General features: G+C 47.4%; 3 protein-coding genes across 5 annotated transcripts in view; 2 read left to right on the top strand and 1 right to left on the bottom strand.

Moving 5' to 3' along the window:
• bcl9l (bcl9 like) overlaps nucleotides 1–5,402 on the top strand; it is a 30,729-nt gene extending 25,327 nt beyond the window's left edge. For all 3 annotated transcript variants that reach the window (XM_084437628.1, XM_084437626.1, XM_084437627.1), the window contains 3 exons: nucleotides 71–2,582; nucleotides 2,761–3,015; nucleotides 3,941–5,402. In XM_084437628.1, the coding sequence (XP_084293754.1) occupies nucleotides 71–2,582; nucleotides 2,761–3,015; nucleotides 3,941–5,229 (4,056 nt within the window). In that variant the 3' untranslated portion in view covers nucleotides 5,230–5,402. The remainder of the gene's footprint in view (nucleotides 1–70; nucleotides 2,583–2,760; nucleotides 3,016–3,940) is intronic.
• A 629-nt stretch (nucleotides 5,403–6,031) lies between these two features.
• Nucleotides 6,032–9,381, bottom strand: cxcr5 (chemokine (C-X-C motif) receptor 5; the record flags this gene model as incomplete). Its single annotated transcript, XM_084461365.1, has 2 exons — nucleotides 6,032–7,056; nucleotides 9,375–9,381. The coding sequence occupies 2 exons, from the start codon at nucleotides 9,379–9,381 to the stop codon at nucleotides 6,032–6,034; spliced, it is 1,032 nt and encodes a 343-aa protein (XP_084317491.1).
• Nucleotides 8,561–25,448, top strand: ddx6 (DEAD (Asp-Glu-Ala-Asp) box helicase 6). Its single transcript, XM_084446322.1, has 14 exons — nucleotides 8,561–8,632; nucleotides 9,663–10,267; nucleotides 10,470–10,533; nucleotides 10,710–10,814; nucleotides 11,045–11,174; nucleotides 14,053–14,199; nucleotides 14,322–14,416; nucleotides 14,849–14,971; nucleotides 15,163–15,291; nucleotides 15,438–15,554; nucleotides 22,184–22,247; nucleotides 22,384–22,485; nucleotides 23,023–23,207; nucleotides 23,528–25,448. The coding sequence occupies exons 2-13, from the start codon at nucleotides 10,053–10,055 to the stop codon at nucleotides 23,196–23,198; spliced, it is 1,467 nt and encodes a 488-aa protein (XP_084302448.1). The 5' UTR covers nucleotides 8,561–8,632; nucleotides 9,663–10,052; the 3' UTR covers nucleotides 23,199–23,207; nucleotides 23,528–25,448.
• The last annotated feature ends 378 nt before the right edge of the window (nucleotides 25,449–25,826 follow it).

The following is a 25,826-nucleotide window of genomic DNA, read 5'->3' as shown; positions in this document are numbered from 1 at the left end:
TTCTGATTAATTGTACGTTTCCTTGTTTCTGATGATGGTTTAATCTCTCTCCCTGTCGCTGCTGTCCCAGTGTCCTCCGTCCAGGAAGCTGCCCAGCCTCTCGGAGCAGATGACCTCCAGCAGCACCCCGCCCACAGGCACCCCCAAGTCCCAGAGCGGGACCCCCAGGCCGGCCTCCGTGGGCGGGGGCGCGGGGGCCCACCTGCAGTTGGCGGGAGCCCCATCGTCGACGGGCCACCACGACGGCGAGCCCTCCCAGACCAGACCCGGAGGGGCCTCCAGCAATAACTCCAGTGCCATTCCCCACAAGCCCCCCGGCGGCGGCGCGGCCGGGCCCGGGAACGGAGAGGGTCCCGGGGGGCTGCCCCACCCCGGGGCTGGAGCCTCTCCCTCAGGCCTGGCGGCCCACCTGCAGGGGGAGCCGGGGCAGAGGGGTGGCTCGGGGAACTCCGACGGCCTGTCCAAGGAACAGCTGGAGCACCGCGAGCGTTCCCTGCAGACCCTCAGAGACATCGAGAGACTCCTGCTCCGCAGCGGGCCCGGAGGAGGGGTCCCCGGGGAACCTGGCCCCAACAACAACAACCCCAACCTGAACAACAACAGCAACTCCGACTGCGGCGGTACGATAGAGGAAGGGGAGAACGGTAACAACAACCCCGGCAACTGCAACAGCGGCAACATCCTGCCCCCGGCGATGCCCCCTATGGGAGGGATGAAGAAGTACGAGGAGCCCCTGCAGTCCATCATGTCCCAGACGCAGAACCTGGGCGGGCCGGCCATGGACGACCCCCAGATGGGCCCCCACCACGGTATGCCGCCCCACCCCCACCACCACCACCCCCTGTCCTCCCCGGGCCTGGACATGGGCCCCCTGCTGGGGCCCGACGGTCTCACGCCGGAGCAGATGGCCTGGCGGAAGCTGCAGGAAGAGTACTACCAGGAGAAGAGACGCCAGCAGGACAGGACGGGGCAGGACATCCAGCCCCACACGCACCCCCAGCACTTCAGGATGATGTCCGAGGCAGGGATGCAGGGAGGCCCCCCCATGATGATGAGGGGCCCCCCTCCCCCGTACCACAGCAAGCCCGGGGAGCAGCAGTGGGGTCCCGGGTCTATGATGGGCGGTGGTGGGATGGGCGGGAACGGCCGCATGATGGACATGCACCAAGAGGAGGGGCCCCGGGGCCCCAGGTTCCTGGGACAAATGCAGAGAGGGCCCCCCGGCGGCTTCCCCGAGAGCCCCGGGGGGGTTTTGTCCATGGAGGGTTTGGGCCCCCAGAGGCCCCCCAGGCCAGGGATGGTCTGGATAGAAGACATGCCCCCCAACATGGGCGGCGGCGGGGGTCCGTTCCATGGCTGCTACCCCCCCGGAGGGCCGGGCGGGCCCCCGCAGCACCTGCAGGGCGACCACGAGCGCCTTCTGACCCGCGAGGAGATGTTCCGCATCATGGAGAAGCGCCAGCTGCAGGGGCTCCACCGTCTGGAGCTGGACCGGCTGGCCAAGCAGCAGCAGCAGCAGCAGGGGGCCCTGGGGCCCCGGATGATGGACCCCGGCTTCCCCCCCAACCCCGGCATGGGGAGGGGCCCTCCCTCCAGGGGCGAGGCCATGGACTTCCCTGGCGCTCGGGAGATGATGGTGTCTCCCGGAGGCGGGAGAGGAGGAGGGGGGGGGGGTCCCCAGATGAGAGACCTGGTGGACTCCCCCCTGGGGAGCCAGCTGAGCATGCACATCAACATGAACATGGGCGGCCAGATGAGCAGCCAGCAGCAGCAGCAGCAGATGATGCTGGCGCAGAAGCTTCGTCTCGCGGGTCCCCTGGGGGAACTGCTGACCCACGAGGACATCGCGCGCATGCGGGCGGCGCAGAACGGCAGGGGGGGTAAAGGGCTGATCCCGGGACCCGATGGCGGCGGCCCCCTCCAGTTCCCCAACCAGGGCGTGTTCCCCGGGGGGGGGGCGCCGGTCGAGGGGGTCTACCTCCAGCAGCCCGGCCCCGACATGTTCGGGCCCGACCACCAGGGGCCCAATCAGATGGGGGGGACGTCCCGGCTCAGTCACATGGCCATGGGAGGAGGAGGAGGAGGAGGAGGAGGCCCTAGAGGAGGAGGAGGAGGGGCGGAGCTCGGCCCGGGCCGCCACCCCGCCGACCTGTCGATCAACGTGAACCCCATGGCGTCCCCGGCCATGCCGCCGCGGCCGCACCAGCTCAAGTCTCCGTCCCTCAGCCAGGAGCCGTCACCCCTCCTACCCTCGCCCTCCGGACCCGCCGGCCTCAAGTCGCCCTCGCAGCTGTCCTCCTCCGCCGGGCCCCACCCCCCTCCCCCCCAGCTGGCGGGCGCGCCCTCCGGGGCCGGGACGCCGTCCTCTGCCTCCATGAAGTCCCCCCAGGTGATGGGCGCAGGCGGGGGGTCGTCGTCGTCTCTGGGGCTGCGCTCCCCCGCCGGCTCCCCCAGGCAGCTGAAATCCCCAGTCATGCCGGCGGCCTCGCCCGGCTGGGCGTCCTCACCCAAGGCCGCTCTCCCGAGTCCGGGCGGACCGGCCGGCGGGAAGGGGAACGGCGGGAGCAGCTCCACCGAGACAGGTAAGGCCCGGGGGACGAGGCGCGGCGCGGCACTGCTAGGAGCGCTGTAGAGACAAGCGAGACGCTCGTTTACAGACTACGTACACCAGCTGTGCGGGCTCATGCTCGCTCATGTTGTTCCCTGTGATGATGAAATCAATTAATCAATAACGACCTGACGGGTGATTGTTCTCCACAGGCCCCTCACTCCCCCCCAGGAGCTCCAACTCCACCCCCATCAGCCAGCCGGGCTCCATGAATCCCAGCATGCCTTTCACCTCCTCCCCGGACGCCCCTCCCTCCCAGAATCCGCTGTCCCTCATCATGACCCAGATGTCGAAGTACGCCATGCCCAGCTCCACCCCTCTCTACCACGACGCGATCAAAACCATCGCCACCTCCGACGACGAGATGCTTCCGGACCGCCCTCTTCTGTCTGGCGTCAGCATGGGAGGTAGTGACCCGTCATCCAAGTCAATCAGGAAAAAAACGTTTCCCAGAGTTCTGGTTGATGATGTTGATGGTGGTAGTTTGGAACACAAGATTCAAGATTCCTTTTATTTGTCACATGTAATGTTCGGTGTACAGTCACAGTGAAATATTGGTGCCGGCTCCAAGATTAAGCTTCAGATAAACTCTTAACACTCAATTACAAATTACAAATTTACAATTTACAAAAATTACAATCTTACACATTAACACTAAAGTATAAGCTAAGCTGGGATGGGATAGATACAGGTCTGGATGGATTATGTACATGCTACTGTATATATGGATGTGAATGATAAAGAACACTTAGCCAGACCTTTCTCAACACTTGGTTTCGCGCTGTTCCAGAGCTGGAGAAGGTTCTGGCTAACCTGACGTGCCTGATGGCAACTCTCCGTTGGAAAATGTTTGGAAGAGGGCAGGCACTTTCAAAAATACTTGGCAGGAAATTGGATGAACCATCTTGTCTATCACTGTCCATCAGGCGCTAACTTCAACCGATCCTTGCTGTCGTCAAACTTAAACCCGCCCAGCGTAGCTGTAATAGAACGTGGATTGGTCCGGTCATTTCTTGACCGTGCCCAAGCGATTCTCTATGGAACTTGAAACGGAATCAGTGCTCGCGGAATCAGAATGGTCTCTTGAGGCTAGGCTAGGGTCTGATTATGATTCTGAGATGGGGGAAAAAAAACACTATCTTTAAACCAATCACCGTCGTCTTGGGCGGTGCTAAGCTTGTTTTTTTTTTCTCTCCAGTGGTGCCCTTGCAAAATAGTGAGAATTGTGGAATAGTGGAATCGAGCGGCGCCAATGAGAGACCTACCCCAAAAACCAACATCCTGTTGAGCCATACTATCGCTGTCTTAACTAACGCTTCTGTCCTCCACCAGGTAACATGGGGAACCACCAGGCCCAGATGCTGCTCTCCCAGGGCTCCATGGGCCCCCACAGCGGCCCTCAGAGCCCCATGGGCATGGTGCTCCAGGGCCAGCCCCAGCTCTCCCACGACCCCTCTGGGCCCATGATGGGCTCCCCTAACCCCATGGGCATGCCCGGCATGAACCCCGCCATGATGGGCGGCGGAGGAGGAGGAGGGGGGGGCCCTCCGGACGGCATGGGGCCGTGCAACGTCTCCCCCATGCACCCCCAGAGCCAGATGGGCGGCGGCGGCGGCGGCTTCCCGCGCATGCAGCCGCACCCTGGCCACGGCGGGCCCATGCACTCCCCCCTCGGAGGGATGCCGCCGCAGTTCTCCCAGGCCAACGAGGACGCGCTGCCCCCGCCCCAGCAGCTCCACCTGCTCGGCAAGGGCATGCCTCACCACCACCACCAGCGCCTGCCCCACCCTTCCGAGGGCGGCTTCCCCCCCATGTCCATGGGGGGGGACGGCCCGGACCTGAGCGAGGTGATCCGGACCAGCCACACGGGCATCCCGGAGTTCGACCTGTCCCGAATCATTCCCTCCGACAAGCCCAGCAGCACGCTGCAGTACTTCCCCAAGAGCGAGCCCCACCAGGGGGGGGCGCCCTCGTCCCAGCAGCCTCCGCAGCAGCAGCAGCAACAGCAGCAGCTCCTCAAGCAGCTGGCCGCCTCCTCCGGCCCCCCCCACAGCGGCGCGCCGTCGTCCAACCCGCACATCGCCAACCTCCAGAACATGATGGCGGAGCAGCAGCTGCCCCCCCACCACCCCTCGCACTGCGGGATGCGCCAGGGCATGGGGATGCCCCAGGGGGGCTCCAGGGGCATGGGCGGGGGCATGGGCCCCATGTGCCCCCCGGGACACATGATGGGCAGGACAGGCATGGGCCCCCAGCAGCAGCTCCATCCACACCACCACCACCACCAGCAGCAGCAGCAGCAGCAGCAAGCCATGATGGCCAACAGCCTCCTCCACCACTCCTCCCATTCACACCCCGCCATGATGTCCTCCCAGCAGCACCCACACAGTCTGCTGGCCCAGCAAAACATGATGATGATGCAGGCCAAGCAGAGAGGCATGTCCCTCCCGGGGGATCCGTTCGGCCCCCAGGGGCCTCTCATGTCTCCACAAGGCCCTATGATGGGCCCCCCACACCCACAGTCTGCTATGATGGGACCCCAGTCTCTCAGACAGAGGGGGATGTCCCTGGACAGTCCCCTAGGCTACGGCCCTGGAGGTATGGCCAACATGCCTTTCTGATCCAGCCCGCTGAAACTGTACAAACCTTATTTAAAAACAGGTTGTTGTTTTTTCCATTATGTTTTCATTCATGTTGTTATTCCTGCAATTGTTGAAAAAAAAAGATCAGTAATAATCTTCAAGTGTTGGAGGATGACTGATAAAAAAAAAAAAAGAATAATAAAAAAAAAGAATATTGAAGAGCTCTGTCACACGGTTCAATAACAAATCTGAAGCCATTTTCTAAAATGTCTGTAAAATATGTATATTTCACAGATGTGTGTATTTGTTTTGGGAGAGGTGATGAGGGTAGGAGGGCCTCATGAATTTCTATTGGTTTTAATATCATTGATTATTCTCTCCGACTACCAAACTGTTGTGCAAAGGAAAGTATATAATATATATAGTTGCTGTATATAAGATGCAATTTGTGATTGTTTGCAATTGTTCTGTATAACTGTGTTTTAATAGAAGTCTAAAAAAAGAATAATACTGAAAAATCTATCCATAAAATGGTGTTGGGTCTCATTTGTGACTGGAACACAGTCGTGTGTGGTTGAATGAGCACAGACCAGGATGAAACATGGGTTGATGTGATATACCGTTTATTTTACAATCACGCTTAATATTGTGATAAAGACAGCCTGGACAAAGATTCTTGGTACACACATGCATTAGAATTACACAAATCCATGTTGGATTACAGCAGTTAAAAAGGCATTTTTATGCATGGCGCTTGTACAAGCGAGTACCTGTGACAATTGCCTTGTCACAAATGCTTGGTGGTCAGACAGACAGGAGATGTGATGGTGGCGGACGGGGGTCAGATGAGGGTCACGGCCACGGTGCTCGTCCCCTCGGAGGTGAGTGATCTGGTGGGGCCCTCTGCTCTCAGGAAGGGCAGGCAGGCGCAGCCCCATCGAGCCAGTAGCCTGCGCAGGTCGTTGCGGAAGCGCACCCCGACAAAGGCATACAGGATGGGGTTCAGACAGCAGTGTGCGAACCCCAGGCTCTCCGTCACCGTCACAGCCCGCTGCAGTCTCCCACGGCTCTCGCAGCTTCCGCCAGAGAGCACCTCCAGCTCCACCAGGGTGTCCACCAGCAAGGTGATGTTATAAGGCAGCCAGCAGAGACAGAAGACGGCGGTGACCAGCAAAGCCAGCCGAATGGCCCCCTGCTTCTCCAGGCTCCTGTGGCTGTGACACAGCGTGACCACCACTGCCGTGTAGCAGTAGCTCATGACAGCCAGCGGCAGCAGGAAGCAGAGCACGTGGGTGAGTAGACGTCGGGCCAGCCCCCAGTTTTTGGCGTGGATGCCGTGACTGTGGTAGTTGCAGGTGGTAGTTGGACCCTCCTCCACAGAGAGGAACACTGCATTAGGGACGGACAAAGCCAGGCAGACGAGCCACAGGAAGACGCAGGTGAGGTGCACAGCCCTGGGGCGCCGTCTCTGCAGGCTGGGCACGGCGTGGACGACGGCGAGGTAGCGGTCGAAGCCGATGCAGGCCAGGAGGAGGCTCCCGCACAGCAGGTTGAGCTGGGTCAGCAGGCCCACCGTCTTGCAGAGGAAGTCCCCGAACGCCCACCCTCGCAGCACCTGGGCCAGCGCGAACGGGAAGGTGACGAGGAGCAGCAGGTCGGCCAGGGCCAGGTGGAGCAGGTAGATCTCGGTGACGCGCAGCAGCCCCCTGCGCTTGAGGAGCACGGCCAGCAGGAGGCCGTTTCCCGCCACGCCCAGCAGGAGCACCAGGCCGTAGACCAGGGGCTGGAACACGGAGCGGAACAGCTGCAGGCCCGCCCCCGCCGCATCGCAGGTGAACTCGTCGCCATTCTCCTCGGGGCTGTTCTCTGACGAGTTATACCCACTGAACACATCATCAAGCTGAATAGAGAGAGAGAGAGAGAGAGAGAGAGAGAGAGAGAGAGAGAATGACATTTGGAGGAGATGGGGTGTTGCCTTGTCAGTACTGTTATTAGTTATTTAAAATGCTCAGGAAACAACAGCTAGGCCAGATGTTTTTCACTTCCCCTGCTACTTCACCTACATGACTTAATCTCCAACCATCCGTAGCTGTTTATCCGCACTTAATACACAACAATTACATTGATTATATAACATTATTTTATATTACATTACATAGAATTAAAATAATGTTATGTCACTGGAACATAAAAGTATTGTTCTATCGACAAACACGATTCAGTCACATGGGTAATGGGTGCAAGGGCTTTTGGGCGCTGTGTACCTCAATAACACATACTGATTATTGATACTGTACCACTGGAATTTCCTTGAACTCTTTTGGGGCTTACAAACAAGAGAGGTCTACCGTAGCAGCATTGTCATAAAGAACAAAAGCAAAGCCATAGTGCATGATACTGTACGTAGGCTACTGCATATCATCTTATCTATCTTATGATTTTGCTTTTGCCCATGCTTTGATTTACTTTGTCTAGATATGTGATTTCTGACTGCACAACATGAAAATATAACACATGCAAAGACTTTTCTGCCCAGCTGTAAAGACTAGGTTGATGGAGACTCACCTCACTGAACTGAAAAGTCTCCTGAAGATAAACGACCATCCTGCTGATTGTCACCTAGATGTCCTCTGAGCCTCTGTCTGCACAGGGGAGGCTACTAGAAGCGCTGAAGCATCATGCAGCTATGTCTTCCTGAGATTTCAGAATTCAGACCCAGTAAATAGCACACATATTTCCGCTGTCCCCATTGATGGAGTAAATAACAGCAGCTCTATCTCTTTTTGGAAAATGTTATTATATGTATGTATGTATGTATATATATATATATATAGGCTATATATATACACACAATGTTTATATATAATTCAATTGTGTTATATATATATATAAACACAATTGAATTATATATACACACACACACAATTGAAATGTGGTTTTGTTTTTAGAAACTTGGCTGTATTTTGAATAGGCCTAATGAATAACTTCCAACTAATACATTGAACCACTTTCGAGTTATACAGGTTGATTGACATCAAATAGAGATCAGGTGCGCGTGATGACCACTGGTGCCCCAGTAGGCTACTTCGTTGGATTGAATCATAGCTACTTAATTTGCACTTCAATCACAGCACGTCAAGGTAGATTAAAAGTATCCAGATGTCATCATGCTGATGGTAATTAAATCCTTGCTGTGGGGACACATAATAAGAATGAACATGCGTTTGTTTAATTGATTCTAGTTTTTCTTTGTTTGTCTGATTGATTAATTCCATGGATTTTAATTCTCATCGAATCAGGTGACGAAATGTGGGAGGGGTCAAATAGGGGAAGCCATCTTGGAATTTCTGTTTAGACCAAATACGATTACTATGGAACTAGTTAGCTAGCTAACACAGTCCAGGAACATCATAAACCGGAGAGATTATCACAGCCATCCGAGGTAACTGCTCCATAAATATATTTTATGAAAGTCATTATTTATCTGATATACGTATTCCGATTAGTATTTTGACATTTTTGTTGATTAGGTGTAGCCTTTTTCATATTCTGTGCTTGTGACGTCTCTTGAATCTGCGTTCTTCTGTCTCTGCTCTACTCTAACCTTGGCTAGCAAGGGCTCCGTATAATTGCTGGAAACAGTTATCGTAGTCACAACATTAGCTAGCCAAACAGTTTGCTATTTAACTTATTTTTTAAGGATTTTTTTAACCGCAAAATATTTACTCTGTTAATGGTTGAAATAAATTAACGCAACGTATTACGCCGACTTGTTCGTTATTTTTACTTCCACGAAGTGGAATGTAACGCTAGAGCTAGCTAGCTAACTTTAGCTAGCTAGCTAGCTGTCAAATCATGGTTTTATGTTAAGTATTTTCTCTTTTCATTGCCGTACGTAACTACATTTATTTTTATTTTCAAGATGTTTACGGAATATTTAGATTAGCCACCTAGTAATAACGTTGTATCTACTCCGGCATAGCGCTATTCTTGATAGCGAGGCAAACATTACCAGTTGTGTAAATTGTTCTGTCGGGCTCAGTGTATTTGTTGGATCGGAGCTGTTTAATCGAGCGAAGACTCTTCAGAATAACGCTAACAACGCAGTTTGCTTATGAAGTTATGGTTATAGCAAAGTGGGACTAGCTAACGTTATTCAGATGAATTATTAACTGTGTCCGCACGTGCCATTCTAGATGCAAGTAAACATTGAACGTTTAATGTTTCGTCTCCAGAGAATAGCCTGAGCCCATAGGTAACGTACGCTAGCTAGCTAATCTTTGCTAGCCGGCGAAATTGTCCAAATAGCTCGCGCTAGCCTAGCTAGCTAGTAGCCACTAGCCAGGTATATTAACTTTAGCTAGCTAACAACAAGAAAAAGCTTAATGATTGTATCTTAGAACTAACCCGTACACGGTTTGTTAGTAATTATTGACTGGCTAATTAACAATCATGTTCTTTGTCTTTTGTAGGATAAATCCCGAGGAATATATGAGTACCAACAAGAAGTGAAATGGCTAGCTAACTACAGTTTGGCCATTAGTCGCTTGCCGAGCTTCTGCTACTTTGACGAGACCCAGTGTGACAAAGGAGTACCCCTATCAATCCTATGCTTTGCTTGCAGTACCAATGACTTGTATGTTTATTAACATTTTTGATGAGCTGTTGCACCAAGAACAATAATACTACGCGACTTGAGGAGAGGAGATAATTGTCTGAATACACACTAATTAGATTTCTGAAGAGGTTGTAGGGAGGATACTCCTCAAGACTTGGGAGAGCTCCTGGAGGAGAGGACTTCTTCTCTCTCACGCACTTTTAATAGGATTTCACACCCTTTTGGAAAGGAAAGCGAAATAGACATGAGCGCCACCAGAACAGAGAACCCAATGATCTTGGGCCTGTCCAACCAAAATGGCCAACTACGAGGCTCTGTGAAGCCTGCAGGAGGACCTGGTGGTGGTGGAGGAGGAGGTGGAGGAGGAGGTCAACAACAGCTGCCCAGTCAGACGAAGGCCGTCAGCACAATCAACAATGGCAGTTCCCAGCCTGCCCCCACAGCCAACACTGTCATCAAGTGAGTTTTTCATCCAGTGGCCACACGCTTAGTTTCCCTCGTTGCCTATGCCAGATACTTGTGTGAACCAAGGATGTCCTCTCTTGGTCTAATGGTAAATTGTCGGGCTTGTCGAGTGGGAGACTGGGGGTTTGATCACCTCTGGAGTCATGACCAGAGCATGATTGTGAAATTGGGATGTAAATTTGATTATTCCCTACAGGCCTGGAGATGACTGGAAGAAAAACCTGAAACTTCCCCCAAAAGACATGAGGATGAGGACTTCGGTAGGTCATATTTCTCCATCGAATGAGCTGAAAGAAATGTGTAATTGTCTCAACTTAAGACTGTTGAGCTTTTCCAAACCTGTGGTGCAGCACATAGTTGTTTCATTAGGAGTGAACATGTCATGAATGAGTCTTTGAACTGTTTGTCTTCATTAAACTGCGGCCCTTCTCCACAGGATGTAACTGCAACCAAAGGCAATGAGTTTGAAGACTACTGCCTCAAGAGAGAGCTACTGATGGGAATCTTTGAGATGGGCTGGGAGAAACCTTCTCCTATCCAGGTGGGTTTGGAGTGACACCAGTCCTCGCCCTCCTGTTTTTGTCTAGATACCCAATGGTTTATCTAGTCTTTATTCAACACTCTTCCCTCGCCTCCCTACCCTAAATATGTTTTTAGATAGGTTTTGAAGTGGTTCTTTCAGAAAGGACCTTTCAAGCTGGCAGACGGGCAGTAAAGGATACTTGTGGAGGTTGAATCAATGACAGGTCTTTGTACTTGGTTGCTCTACAGGAGGAGAGCATTCCCATTGCGCTGTCAGGGAGAGACATCTTGGCCAGAGCCAAGAACGGCACAGGAAAGAGCGGAGCCTACCTCATTCCCTTACTTGAACGCATCGACCTGAAGAAGGACTGCATACAAGGTGAGATAAGAGCATCTGTCCCCAGATAGTTAAGATTCCCTCATTTACAATAATGCTGAAATATCAACTGATCAACAAACAAAATAGATTAAAATAAGTTAAAATCGCTACCATTGTAAATTAAATAAGACCTGAACAAGAGCAAAAGCAATTAAAATGTCTACTATTGCAAATAAAATCATACAGATCAACTGACAAAATCAATAAAAAAATGTTACAGGAAGGCAATGGACAGCTATTAAGCATGTCCAAGAGGTACAAACATTTTCAGATTTAAGTCACGTTGCAAGAGATTCCATGAGCTTGCTGCACTGATACTGAAAGCAGTTTTACCAAGATCAGTCCTGGAACGAGGTACCTGGAGAACCAGCCTGTCACTAGAGGTACCTGGAGAACCAGCTGTTCTCGTGAGTTCTACAGGGAGTTGAGCAGGGCCAGGGTTCCATTGTAGCATAGATGCTTCAGAGCCCGACCACCCACAGGAAAAATGCACTTGATGGGTCTATATGTGCCAGCAGTTGGGGCAAAATTTAACATTTATTTGATTGCTTACTCCACCCATTATACATTGCACAGCATAGCCTATGTTTCAAAACAAGTTGATCCGCCCACTCTGAAGTCATAATGTGGTGACTGGCTAACATTAAACACACTCCAATTGAAAGCAATGGCAAATTAATCATGTGTAGAGCAAGGCTCGCTTTTGACCTAGCCCAACAAAATGGATATATTTGTGATAAAAAAATCCTTCCTCATTCAAACACAAGCAAGATGTTGAGGATTTTATGACTGGACGACTGCAAAAGCATCGTGCAGTATGGGGATAATTTATATGAAGTCAGGCTGCGTGACACATCGTGATATGTGCATGGACCTGGCAAAAGAACAAGGAGTTTGCCTAGCTACTTTTCAAGATGTAGGAACCTGGATGTACTCGCAGATCAATGCATCAAGCGCACGGCTGCAAAGAGTTAACACTTTCCTTATAGAGAAGGTCAATGGTGAGAGATGTGTTGATGGTTAATGAATGGACTGTGTTCTACTAGGTGTGCTTGTCTGCTTCATTTGACTTGGCTTCCCTCATTATGGGCCTACTAAACATAAAACAAAAAGTTTGGAAATTTGTGTTTTTAGATTTTTACTCGGTTGTAACACTGCTTCTTGGCAATAAATGTTATACAATTGGAAAGCCTGTTTATTTCTCTTTTAAATGGTACCTAATTTTTAAGGAGCATGTATTTGGGGGATGAGCAGCACAGCTGAGTATGTGGAATGCCCCCCATGAAAAATGTGACAAATCTTTGCCAATGCCAAATGGCTTACTCTGCTGTTGCTATTGACTCTTGTTTGGTGGATTGATTGATGATTGAAGTCTTATCAGTGCCTATGCATAGATATGAAGGTAATTTTCCGATCAGAGATTTAGAGATATACCGGTAGACACCAATGATCATTACGCGTCTCAGTCAGAGAAGACCAGCCGACTTTGTCATAGAGGATACAGTGATTATGGTAGCTATCGCTGGTAATGAACCTAACTGCAGAATGATAAACTGCATCAAAGGACTTGAGTCATAGCAGAGGCATGCCTGTATATCATATCGCCATAATCCAAAACTGACAGAAAAACAGCTTCAACTAGAAACGGTGCTTGGTGAGGCACAGACCTCCGCCCATGAATGCATATTGTGGCTCTGTTTGGTGGCTCGCTGTTTGATATTGCTGCATTTGTTAGGTTGACAGTAGGGAGGCAAACAATTACTCAAATTGATTCATTGAGTAAATTTCACATGCTCAAACAAATCCTTAAAAATCAATCTACTATCAAGCAATGTGGTAGCGAAGCAGCCATCTCGGGAGAAATGCTGAGCAATCAACAGCTGCATACTTTGAGAAATGAAGCGGGCCAAGCAAAGCCTTGTGTGGGACCACTTCCAAAAGAAAGGACAAGAAGCCACTTGCAAATATTGTGATGCCGTGTACACGTCGACGACAACAGCAATGCTCTATCACTTGAACGTTCACTCGGATAAGTTGGCTCTCCTCCTCGTCTCACCTGCAGCAAACCTACCATCGAGGAGGAGCTGGGACGCGCAGCAGGCAGAAAAAAATAACCCAGTCTGTTCATAATAAAGAGTTGATTAAGAAAAAAAAAAACGCTTTTGGTATTGTTTGGAAATTTTGGTATTTTAATTACAATGAATTGATTGATTGATCGTTAATATTACCAATGATTGATTCGGGGACGTACCTACAATTTGCAACCCTAGTTGACAGCTTTATGCCAGTCTCCCTGTGTCTGTGTGACCTTCCCATGTGGAGAGATGGCCGTTTCAATTCCCCCCATTGGCAATGAATGACGGGAATTTTTGGGTCCTGAGCCCAAGTCCAAAAAATGAATGTAGGTGGATGGTCGACTGTGTTTGAGTGGCTCATTGACCCACCCCGTGATTCCCATCCACTCCAAAATGTAATGGGTTCTAAATTGGACCATGCTACACGCTTCAACTGAGGTTCATAAAATCGGTTTGGTATTTTTTGCGTAATCCTGCTAATGAACAAACAGACGGCACCAAAAACATTACCTTGCGGCTTGCGCTATCACTGAGGCCGAGGCAATAATCCTTTTCCTACAAAACATGGGAAGTTAGTTCCATTTCTTTAAAAAGTATCATAATTTGACGAGATTGTCTATATGAAATTTGAACATAAAGTTTGTCCAGTGGAAATGTCAAGGTTAAAATGTGAGTTACCTAGGCCTATGCAGTATTTTGCAGCAAGTGTATGTATTTGGAACTGTATCTTGGGGTGCCTGGACAATCTGCATGTCCTTAAACCTTTCACACATGTAAAGCTGCACTTGTATTGTGTCCTCCAGCTGTGGGCATCGTGCCCACCAGAGAGCTGGCCCTGCAGGTCAGCCAGATATGCATCCAGGTCAGCAAACACATGGGCGGGGTCAAGGTCATGGCAACCACAGGTGGCACCAACCTGCGCGATGACATCATGAGGCTCGATGAGACAGGTACAATATCTGAACTTGGTAGCTGTTTTGACACACGACTCTGGCAATCTTGCAAATCTTAAGTGCCACTTTGTTTTGGATACTTGGACGACTTTGCCGATGTTCCATTTTCTCATCCTCAGTGCATGTGGTTATTGCTACACCTGGCAGAATATTGGATCTCATCAAAAAAGGCGTGGCCAAAGTCAGTCAGGTGCAGATGATTGTCCTGGATGAGGTCAGTAAATTCAAGTGGTTGGCTACAATGGATGGTAGCTGATGTTGCTTTTTGTTGCCGAAGCCAAATTACGTTTTATATAGATGTCACATTAGCTTTGCGCTGACGATGCAGAGTCCGAAGCTCATCTTGGCTCAGAGTTGCTTTATGAGATGCTTTATGTTCTTTTATGAGTATTCAAACAGTTTTGCACCTGTACTTGTAACTGTTTTTCTTGATAACAAGCTGTTTGGTTGTATATTATGACCCTTTTTGATATTTTGATGTTACATTTTAGTTGTTTTTTTTGTGTCTGTGTCTCAACTCCATATGAGTGGTCCTCAACTCCTTTATGCTTTGTAATACTGTGCTCCATATGATCAGTGTGTTGAGGAGTGATAGTGTGCATAGTCTATAATACGGTGGCGTTCTCTGTTCCCTGGTGCTGCGCAGGCTGACAAGCTCCTGTCTCAGGACTTTATGGTGATGATGGAGGAGATCCTGGGGTACCTGTCTAAACAGAGGCAGATCCTGCTGTACTCAGCCACCTTCCCGCTCAGCGTGCAGAAGTTCATGGTATGGTTGTGGTTCACGGTCATTTCATATAGATCTGGCTCGCTTACACTTCAAATCAAGACTTATGATCTATTTCTTAATTTCTTAAAGTAATTTACGTAAGTGTGTGTATTATGTTGCATTGCATGTTTCAGGCAGGTCATAACATTTTCAGTGGCTTTGCATTGTTAACCTTTGCCCTCCTTTTGCAGAACTCTCATCTGCAGAAGCCCTATGAGATCAACCTGATGGAGGAGCTGACCTTGAAGGGGGTGACCCAGTATTATGCCTACGTGACTGAGAGGCAGAAGGTCCACTGCCTTAACACGCTGTTCTCTAGGGTGAGTGACACAGCAGCCCTGGCCTGGCCTGTTTCCTTCCATCTAACCCCATTGTTGGCTGCTGTGCCATTGAATAAACCAACGCTCCAGGCCAGAGTAATTTTTCACTGTTTTTGTTTCGTTTTTTGTGTTTGTGTGACCTTCAGCTCCAGATCAACCAGTCCATCATCTTCTGCAACTCTTCCCAGAGAGTGGAGCTGCTGGCCAAGAAGATCTCTCAGCTCGGCTACTCGTGTTTCTACATCCACGCCAAGATGAGACAGGTCAGCGGAAAGTGCTGCCCCAGGGAGCGCAGCTGTTGGCCAACAACATGTTTAGATGATTGTGGGAGGTGTTTTGGCAGGATCCAGATCAATGCTAGCCCTATGTGCACTGGTGGATATCTGGTAGGATTTCACAGTATTAAGAAATATGCTAATAGAGTGCAATAGTGTGGATCCGGAAGTCAATTCAGTCTTGATTACTCCATTGTGATTTCAGAAAATCCGCATATAAAGAGTTTTAAGCATGGAACCAAGCCAACTGGCTCGCTGAATGAATCGTGACCACAAGTCCGTATGATAGAAGCCATAAGTCAGTATGAAGCCAACGTGTAACTAAAGTGTAACAGCGATGTCTCTGATTGGTAGCTCGCTGTTACCATGGAAATGTTTACCACACGTAGCGGTCAGCCATTGTGTGTGCGAGACGTTACTGCCTGCTACCGTGGGTACCACTGAACTCGATCGTGTACCACAGAGCAACCATGATTTTTCTTTGTGATTTTTTATTGACTGAATGAGAAACGTTCAGTATTTGATATGCTTATTGACATCAGTGACAAACTAGCTAGCAACAACAAAAATGGTCGTTATTTTAGGTTGGCAGTCGTTGGAAACCTGACGCGCATCAGACGGACCTGAGGATGTTTAGTTGGAAACTGTTTGGAAAAGCACTTCAAAACTACTCCGCATGTGATAGGATGAACCATCAAAGAATGCTGATTGGCTGATGGCTTTCTGATTGAGCTTTTCCAGACTGATGAGTGGAATGAAACGATGTCAGCTGGTGAGATCAGGATGGTCTCACGAGGCTAATGTGACAGTGGTGGTCTCAATGATTAACCTGTTTCATACACCTGTCCTATCTACTCAAACACCTATCGTATCCTCTCAGAATACACCTATCCTATCAACTCATAATACAGTAGGGATGGGGGAAACATTTATTTAGTTACAAAACACGATTCTTGTGGGTGACAATTTTTAAGTCGCCATGCTGCATCAAAAACGATTTTTGTAAAATCAGAATTAGAATTAAATTAGAATTTTATTTGATGCGGAAAAAGGTTTGCCACAAATACATTTGATTTACTTCTGGCTACACAAAGTTCACGTAGTAGCTAGCTGGGTTAGGTGACTGTCAGTTTAAAGAAACACGAGTGCAGTTTGTATGCAGTTTTGGGAGCAGTTTGTATGCAGTTTTGGGAGCGATACATTCGACAAGAATATATTTTTATTTATTTTCTGTTTGCTGGCTGCCCTGTAAGTCCATGTTAAGAATTAGGCCCGAAACAAATATTGGAAAGAAATGATACTCAACAACATTAAGTTAATGTTAAGAACTTGTTCATGTTAAGATGAAATGTAACATGGAGAGTTCTAAGTGAATTTGACTGTTGTATTTGAATGTATTATTCAGTGTAAAAATAAACACACAATTGCAATAGATCGTAATATCAAATTGCCATACTTACAGAATCGCAATTGCCACAAAAATCGCAATATTGAATCGGCAACTAAGTATCGGGATAGTATCAAATCAGGCGGTCCTTGCCAATTCCTGTCCCTTAAATACACCTGTCCTATCCTCTCAGAATACACCTATCCTATCCTCTCAGAATACACCTATCCTATCCTCTCAGAATACACCTATCCTATACTCTCAGAATACACCTATCCTATACTCAGAATACACCTATCCTATACTCAGAATACACCTATCCTATACTCTCAGAATGCACCTATCCTATACTTAGAATACACCTATTCTATATTCTCAGAATACACCTATCCTCAGAATACACCTATCCTATATTCTCAGAATACACCTATCCTATTTTCTCAGAATACACCTGTCCTATCCACTCAGAATACACCTGTCCTATCCACTCAGAATACACCTATCCTATACTCTCAGAATGCACCTATCCTATACTTAGAATACACCTATTCTATATTCTCAGAATACACCTATCCTCAGAATACACCTATCCTATATTCTCAGAATACACCTATCCTATTTTCTCAGAATACACCTGTCCTATCCACTCAGAAATCCTACAGATGTGGGAACATAAGAATGTAACTTGACCCGCGGTATTCTAACAGGCGCTTTACGGCATTCCGCACCACCGCTCGCCTGCCCATAGGGGCGCAGTAATACCACTCATTGACCCATTGCTGTAGCTCATCTTGCACATTAGATGAGCCTACCGTTCTCAAACTCCTTGTTCTCTGTCTGGTTGTAATTTAATTATTACGAACAAAGCCTATCTATTTATAGTTTCTATCTCTGTAACTGTCGCCGGGTCTATATCTGTTAACTGTCGGGACAAGTAGAAGTTTAATACATTAGGCTGAGTGTTCTCATATGGAACATGGCATCAGGAGATAAGATGTAAGAAGTAAGATGGCTAACGGAGATGACCAGAGATGTGTTTGAAATGGTTCACTCACTCCCTCCCTATTACCATGGATGTATTGAGTGCGACTCATAGTGAACTACATGGGGAATGATTTAACAGTTTTGGGACACTACATGGAATGTAACTGCGTAAGATATTCATGACTCAAACAAGCAGACGCGCCGATCACTGATGGCAGCAGGTTGAAATATCAGGTAGTATTCAGGTTCCATGTTTAGTTGAATGATAAATCCCATATAAATGGTTGGAATTCTAATGATGTGCAAGTGTGATTTTGTCAACATTAGTGCTGTCTGCTAATAGCAGCCTGTGAAGCTGCACGATAAGACCGTGATAGCAAGTTAGCTCACGACAGCAGCTTCCATAATATTAACGGTAGCTGTCGGTGGCTAAAAAGCAGATAGCTAACTTTACAACGATGATTCCTGTAGCTATTTTGATTTTGATGCTATTAGTTCAACTTCTGTTTCTTGGGCAGGAACGGAGACAAACTCGCATTTAGCAGCAAAGCAGCTACAGGAATGATCTTAACATTAGCTAACTGCTTTAGCTACTGCTAGCTACCGTCTTCTTCACTTCTCCTTCGGTAAAACATGACACCATTGTGGTATTGTGGAGGGCTTAGGCAGAAGCAGGAAGAGAAACCACTTTTGCCCCATATAAGTAAAATAATGGTCTCATAAGCATTTTCGATTGTAAAATTGTGTTCACTTGTTTTAGTTTGCAAACATATGCAATTTTCTTAGCATTCCCAGCTTTGTATGTAGTTTTAATGTGAAAGATACATCTTGAATGCAGTCAAGACAAATAATTTTGCCTCATAACTTTTGTCAAACCCCCATGGTTCCAGTCAATTGGATTATAGGCTATAGGCTACTTTCGTTTACAATGACGTTACCTCATGAAAACAAATAGCTTAACCTATAGGCCTACATAAAAACAATAGCCTAAAACCATGTTTATTTACAATTTATTTTCTTTCATTGATGGCATGCCAATATTAGGGTGAGGAAAACGACGCGCGGTCTCTTTAGCCCTGAGACCATCAGGCAGGCAGTTTAGGAGGTCGTTGAAGGCTATATATATTATAATGATATTATGTCTAATAATACATTCGTTGAAAGTACACAGGCTGATCTACTATACGGAATTGGACCGAGGAGTGTTCTCATATGGAACTAGGCTGCACACGCCCGCCCGCGACGAGCTGAATTGTAGTCAGCTTTCCCCGCTGCGCGCAGGACGCGTGCGTCCCCCGCTGATCCGAGCGAGAACGCAGGCGGAATGTCGCTCCCCGTCTGAAACGGCCTTGACTCCTGGAATCCCAAGGTCTTTCATATTGAAATTCTCTTGATGGTCTGGGGATGCGAGACGTGTTAAGGGAGTGCATCAGTCGTGAGCCTTGACAGTAGGCTACCAGCCTGCGCTGCGCTCAGAACAAAGTTTGATGAATGGATGGACTTATTGGAATCCTGGAAAATGTTTATTGCGCTCTAAAATCATGAAAGCATAAATGTAAAAATGCAGCAACAGAAGTAGTCTAGATGAGATGGTGGTTTAAATGAATGGCAACACATAAATTGAGACATAAATTGAGACTGGTGATAATGCTGATAATCTACAGTAGGGCCTACCTCTGGCTGAGTTCATGGTTACAGCCATTCATCTCTTACACATGGGCCTATACAATACTTGCACAATCTACTTTGGACGTTAATCCATCCATCAATCAAACTAGCGAATTCAATGGCCGGTCATGGCAAAGCACCCGCTAACGCAGGCTACCCACCTCCCCACGATCCAGGGCTAGGAAACCGGTTCATCCAGTTTATTTGAATATAAAAGAATTTGGGGGGGGGGGGGGTTACAATAGTCTAGTCCAGGTTCGCTGGCGAGTGACGAGCTAGTCAGATGGCGCATGCATGTGTGGACATTGTAGGCCGATTCTGTAAAACCTAAAGAATAAAAGTAGGCTACGTTCAACATTCATTGGAGTGGTCCAGTTGGATAGGCTAGTCTAATCTAAATAAATTGAGGACCTGTATTTTCAGTGTTTGCTGGTAGCGGACTGCATCGATCAATGCAATGACTCCATGTTTTTCAGTTTTACCCTTTTCATCAATAAAACATCATTTTTACAACCATGTCTCATTGATTGGGAAGGCATTTAGAGCTGCCGGTCTATTAGCCTACATTCGGACTCAGAGGATGACATAACTGTTTATTGAGAAACAATTGCAGGCTGGGCTATATAAAGAAATGCCACAATGCATGTAGTCTAGATATATTACATTATGGTTATACACTTTATGGTAGACTGCCCGCTCGCTAAGCAGGCTACATTGTGGCTGTTTTGTTCATCGCAGAAGCCTATAGGCTACACATTAAAAAAATGTTTTTTTTTATATAGACCTAGAAGGAATCAGAATATGTGGAAATTAAATTTTAGCCTAGTTTAATACAATTCAAATTCTGCTTAGAGGGAATTATTTTCAACGGACATTATGACCTGACCATAATTAATAATTATCTAAGTCAATATAGGCCTATGAGAACGCAACGCTTTTTACGATAGGCTAGGCCTATGCGTCTTGTGATTGTACTGTAGCCTAGGCTACAACTTAAGGCTTTCCCTATTGAATTCATTTTATAGCCTACTAGGCTACTCATTATAATCGAATTATCTAGTTGACATATGAATAAAACAATAAGCCGTTTTAATGGCTATGGGCTATATGATGCGCTCTGCTCTTATACGCACGGTTGAGGCGGCAGCTCAAATACACTTCGCACATATCCTCTGCTATAGCCTCTCACAGACGGCTAGGTGCACTTCATGCATTGGTAGACAGTTCTGTTCTTGCTGCAGCTTGTCTTCACCATGCAAGTATTGCATGAATGCAATGAATAATACTTATTTATAATAGCCTACATAGCGCGAAACTGTGCATATAATAGGCTGTAGCCAGCGCGAAACTGCGCATTCCCTATAGCCGTTCATTGAACAGCTGGCGGCCGGTATAAATAAATAAAAACATACACGATATTTTGTTATTTGAATGATCTTGAATATATATATATATATATATATATATATTCAAGATCACTCAAATAACAAAATATTGTGTATGTTTTTTTCATTTATAATTTAACAATAGGGGATGCAACAGAACACAATTTTAGGGAAAGTCATTGACAGGCGGACTTCAATGTTTTATTAAAATATAGTTATGTGCAAATGAAAACCCACAATCGTCCTATGGACCTTACCCCGATTTTGGAAATCAGATAAAGGCGTTCACAAGACCATTTCAATAATCGCATTATTACAATTATCGGTTGATGTCTCACTGTCAAACCTGCCGCTATGCACAAGATAGTTAATGTCCGGATATGATTGGCAATGAGTGATCTTTACTCATGGCGACTATTTCAATTTTGTATGGATCCACACCTCCAATCAAGCTTATTTTTTCTTTGTATCGTGCTGAAGCCATATAGCCTACTGCGCCCAAACAGCTACATTAGCTGGTGCCCTGTCTTCAAATTTACTTCCGGGGTTTACGAGTAGCCTACCAGTTGAATGCATTCCAGAAACAAAACGCAAAACCCTCACGTTCACCACATCTTTACTAACAAATATATTTACAATACTGTTAATTTGCGCATTTGACTTAACAGACACCACGTCTTGACCTGACGTCAGTTGCCGAGATAGGCTACTGTAGGCCTAGATTTTTTATAGGTGTTCGTAATAATTAAATTACATCGAGATGGAGAAAACATGTGTTTGAGAACAAGGTAATAATAACAATTAAACGTTATTTGTATAGCCCCTTTCATACAGATAAATTCAGCTCAAAGTGCTTTACAACAGAGCATTTAAATTAAAGAATGTGAAATTTAATGATGCTTCATTCGTAGACTATAGGAGAAAAACACTGAGCCCAGCCTGCTAAATCTACTCAAAGACGCCACCTGGCGGTGGTGCATCACTAAAACGAAATAACACCCGTCTGAAATCCCACGAGATTTCCAACGGGATTTCCCTGCCAAATACCGCGAGGTGAAATGCTGCAGCATGTGACATTTCTAACTTCCCACATCTGTACATGTGTAGGTGGTAGGGTTTAGGGCACAGGGCTTGATCTGGGAGATTGGTCCTTACTGTGTGTGTGTGGTGTGTGTGTGTGTGTGTTCGTTCAGGAGCACCGCAACCGTGTGTTCCATGACTTCAGAAATGGCCTCTGCCGGAACCTCGTCTGCACTGGTGAGTGTCATCAGCTACCTCGACACATCTCCACTCTCTCATACAACAGGATTCCATGTGCTTTAGAGTTGAGAGTTAAGAGTTCCAAATTTTAGCTTTTTTTTTTTTTGTCTTGTCTTGTCTCCTTCTTTCACAGACCTCTTCACCAGAGGTATTGACATTCAGGCTGTGAATGTCGTGATCAACTTTGACTTCCCCAAGCTGGGGGAGACCTACCTTCACCGCATCGGCAGATCCGGTAAGATCACAAATGAGTCGTCGTGGCTGCCGAGATTCATCTGTGGCCCGACGGTGGTGATGTTAGTGTTGTACGGTCTGACCCTCAGCAGGGCTGTTGAGTTTCCATATAACTAAAAGGGGGAAATCCGCACTCTCGAATACGTTTTTAACTGGTTTTAATGCATACATACTGCAGAAAATTAATTGGTTACTGTATATATGCATTGAAAGCAGTAAATCGTTCATTGTCTGCTGTATATCCTGTATGCATTAAGAGCAGTTAATTGTTCATTATCTGCTCTATATATAGATTCAAAGCAGCCTTTTTATTGTATGTACGCTCTAGAATCCGCACCCCTCAAGAGTTGAAGACTTGTGGGGAGAACGTGCCGTACATCCTCTTTGCTGTTGTTTGTCATCCCTCTTCAGGGTGATGTAATATGTCTTAGACGCAAACCATTCACTGTCGGTTGGGATTTGACCGATTTTTAGGATTTGACCGATATTTAGTGACGGCATTTTGATTTGAACTTCCTCGGTTGATCTCCCCCGCCAGGTCGCTTCGGACACCTGGGCCTGGCGATCAACCTGATCACCTACGACGACCGGTTCAACCTGAAGGGCATCGAGGAGCAGCTGGGCACAGAGATCAAGCCCATCCCCGGCAGCATCGACAAGAGCCTGTATGTGGCGGAGTACCACAGCGAGGGCGGGCAGGAGGGCAAGCTGTGAACGGGAGAGGTGAGGCCATCAATCACACGTCACTCACAGCTTGGAAAAGCTTCAATTATACAGGCTGTCAATGTCTAGTCGCTTGAAATAATTAAGTGTTTCTGGGAATATAGTCCCTTGGAAGGGAAATAATAAATATTTTAATGATAGTTCTGAGTTTTGGTTGTAACCCTACTTTGAGATACCTTCAGAGGTTCTACTCTGTTGTATGCATGACTACTGAAAACCAAATATACCTACGGGTACTGTGCTTAACTGAACTTGGCCCCTAAGGTACAGTAAGCTATTTTTTTGTGTTTCATGTGACTGCCTTTCTCTTCTCTCCCCAGATCAGTCGCCCCCACCCCCGCCCCCATCCTGTTCATTTCTTCCTTCCCTACTGTGTCTTGGACTTTTTGAATACCTGGCTTCTGTCTGTCTTCCTGTTTTGGGGGCCGCCACAAGGAATGTGTTTGGGGACGGACAAACTTTGGAAGAACTCATTCCCCTTTAATTAGGGCTCTATGCTGCATCACTACATCAAGACTGAAGACATCAAAAGCACTTTGGAGGAGGAAAGCAGGGACCAAGTAAAATATGAATCAAGGAAATAAGTGTGAGGATTTCCACCCAGCTCCCTCTGCAACGCCAGCGCGCCCCAGACCCACAGGTCACACCCTCCTTCACTCTCCACAATTTTTTTATTTTGACGTTTTTAGCTATTTGAATCAAGTGCCTTAACAAGCAGCTGAACTTGTTCTAAAGTAATAACCCTTTTTCCCCGATTCTCGTCTAGCCTCCAACAAGCATACCAGAATTCACTTTCACCCAAGTTGACATTTTGTTTCAGAGATTCAATATCCTTCCACTGAAGTGAATCACAGTTGCATATAGGTCAGGCCATACACAACCCTTGGAGAGTGATCACAAGGAGAGGGCTGAATTATCCACTGCTGGCTTTACTACACATGAAAAGAAGACTTTGTGAAGAGGACAACTTGTGTGATGTCCCAGTGATGAAGAACCGGGGCTAGATTTTTTTTTGAGGTTCCAAAGAGGCAGTTTGAGACTGGCCTCTTACTTGTTGAAGGAGCATGTGCTTCTAAAAGACCCAAACTCTTTCCTCCTGGTCTTTCAGTGTTGGAACGCTTATGAGCCGGTCAGAACTCTGGCCCATCACCTACAGCCGAGTCGTGAGGATTCCTGTTCCGGAGCAGAGTTATGTTGAGGAGAGAGAGAGAGAGAGAGAGAGGAGTGTTTGTCCTGCTCCGCATCACCTTCCTTCCTGGGTGGCCACACCTCACCCTCCCCAGACATGCTGCAGATAACCGGGGGGCGCACTGAACACTCTGTATATACTTAGTTTCATTTTTTAAACATTTAAAAGACAAGTTTTGAAAGGCTGGTTGACAATGTGAGATTTTGCATCTGGTCGACACTGGAGAGTATTATTGGTTTCCTTAACTGCCATCTTCCAAACTGAAAGATCTGCAACATTGGCCTGTGAATTTATTTATGATGCCCTTTATGATTTCCCTTTTGAATGTACAAGCATTCTGTTTAATTGTGCATGGAATGTGTTTCTGATGCTGCGTTTAGCACACAGATGTGCATTTTAGACCCTTCCAAATTCAACAATGGGTGCAACTATTTAAACATGCACTTAGCGTTTAGTGTAAATTATGACCCCTTTATTTTTTTTATTTTTTCCTTCAGCGACCAGTGTTGAATAGTCTCCAGGCCACTGACGGCTTGAACAAGCCTATGTGCATTTGAACACTAAACGTATTGATTGAAATGTGCGTCACCAGCCTTGGCTTGTTACACACACTCACAAAACCCTCACCAAAATCCCCGGTCTGACTGAGGGGTGGTGTGGAAATATTAATTAATATTGTATCATGTCGTAGTTGCTCCTTGCTGCAGTGCAGCTGGTTTGGCAGTAAGATCACTGCTTTTGGTCGGGATGTTTAGCTGTTACACTGCGTGCTTTTGGAACTGGTACATTGCTTTTGAAAGTGTTTGGGAGAAGAACACAACCCGAGTAGTTCTTTCATCCTAACGAGAATCTAGGAGTTGAGAGAGACCACCTGACCCTAAATGTAGCAGGAATGAACTTTTCTTGAGTGCATCGCAAGTCAAGCTGGCTTTTCCCCAAGTCAGTTCAGACGTGAAGCTGCACAGAAATAAGCAGCACAGGTCTGCACCTGGGACATAGCCGAGAGATGGGGTCAGGTAATAACACTGACAGCTCCCCCCCCTCCCACTCCCTGACCAGCCTCCATGGCTGAGAGGTGTGCTGGGTGGGTGGGGGAGGGGGGGGGGGGGGGGGAGAAAGAGGGAGGGAGGGGCTTTTTTTCTTTGTTTTTTTTTTTAAACCAAAATGTATAGAGTTGGTGGTGAACACCAGGGGGTATTTGATTGGGGAATGTCGACCCACTGCAGCTCGCTGGCCCTTCAGAGTATGCAGGGTTCTGATCCAGCCCTGTGGTGGTTAAGAGGGTTTGGATGTGGGTCTATGGGATTGGTTTCACTTTGATTACTTGAAAATCTCCTTTTGAGCTACCGGCTCACCTCTTCCCATTGCGTTGGTTGGTTGGGGAAGGTCGCTTATCAGGAGCCCCTTACACTGGAGATGGTGAGATGCTC

Source organism: Borostomias antarcticus (genome assembly GCF_949987555.1).
Source record: "Borostomias antarcticus genome assembly, chromosome: 1".
NCBI lineage: Eukaryota > Metazoa > Chordata > Actinopteri > Stomiiformes > Stomiidae > Borostomias > Borostomias antarcticus.
Note: the sequence above shows the minus strand (reverse complement) of the source record. Positions and strands in the feature narration are given on the sequence as shown.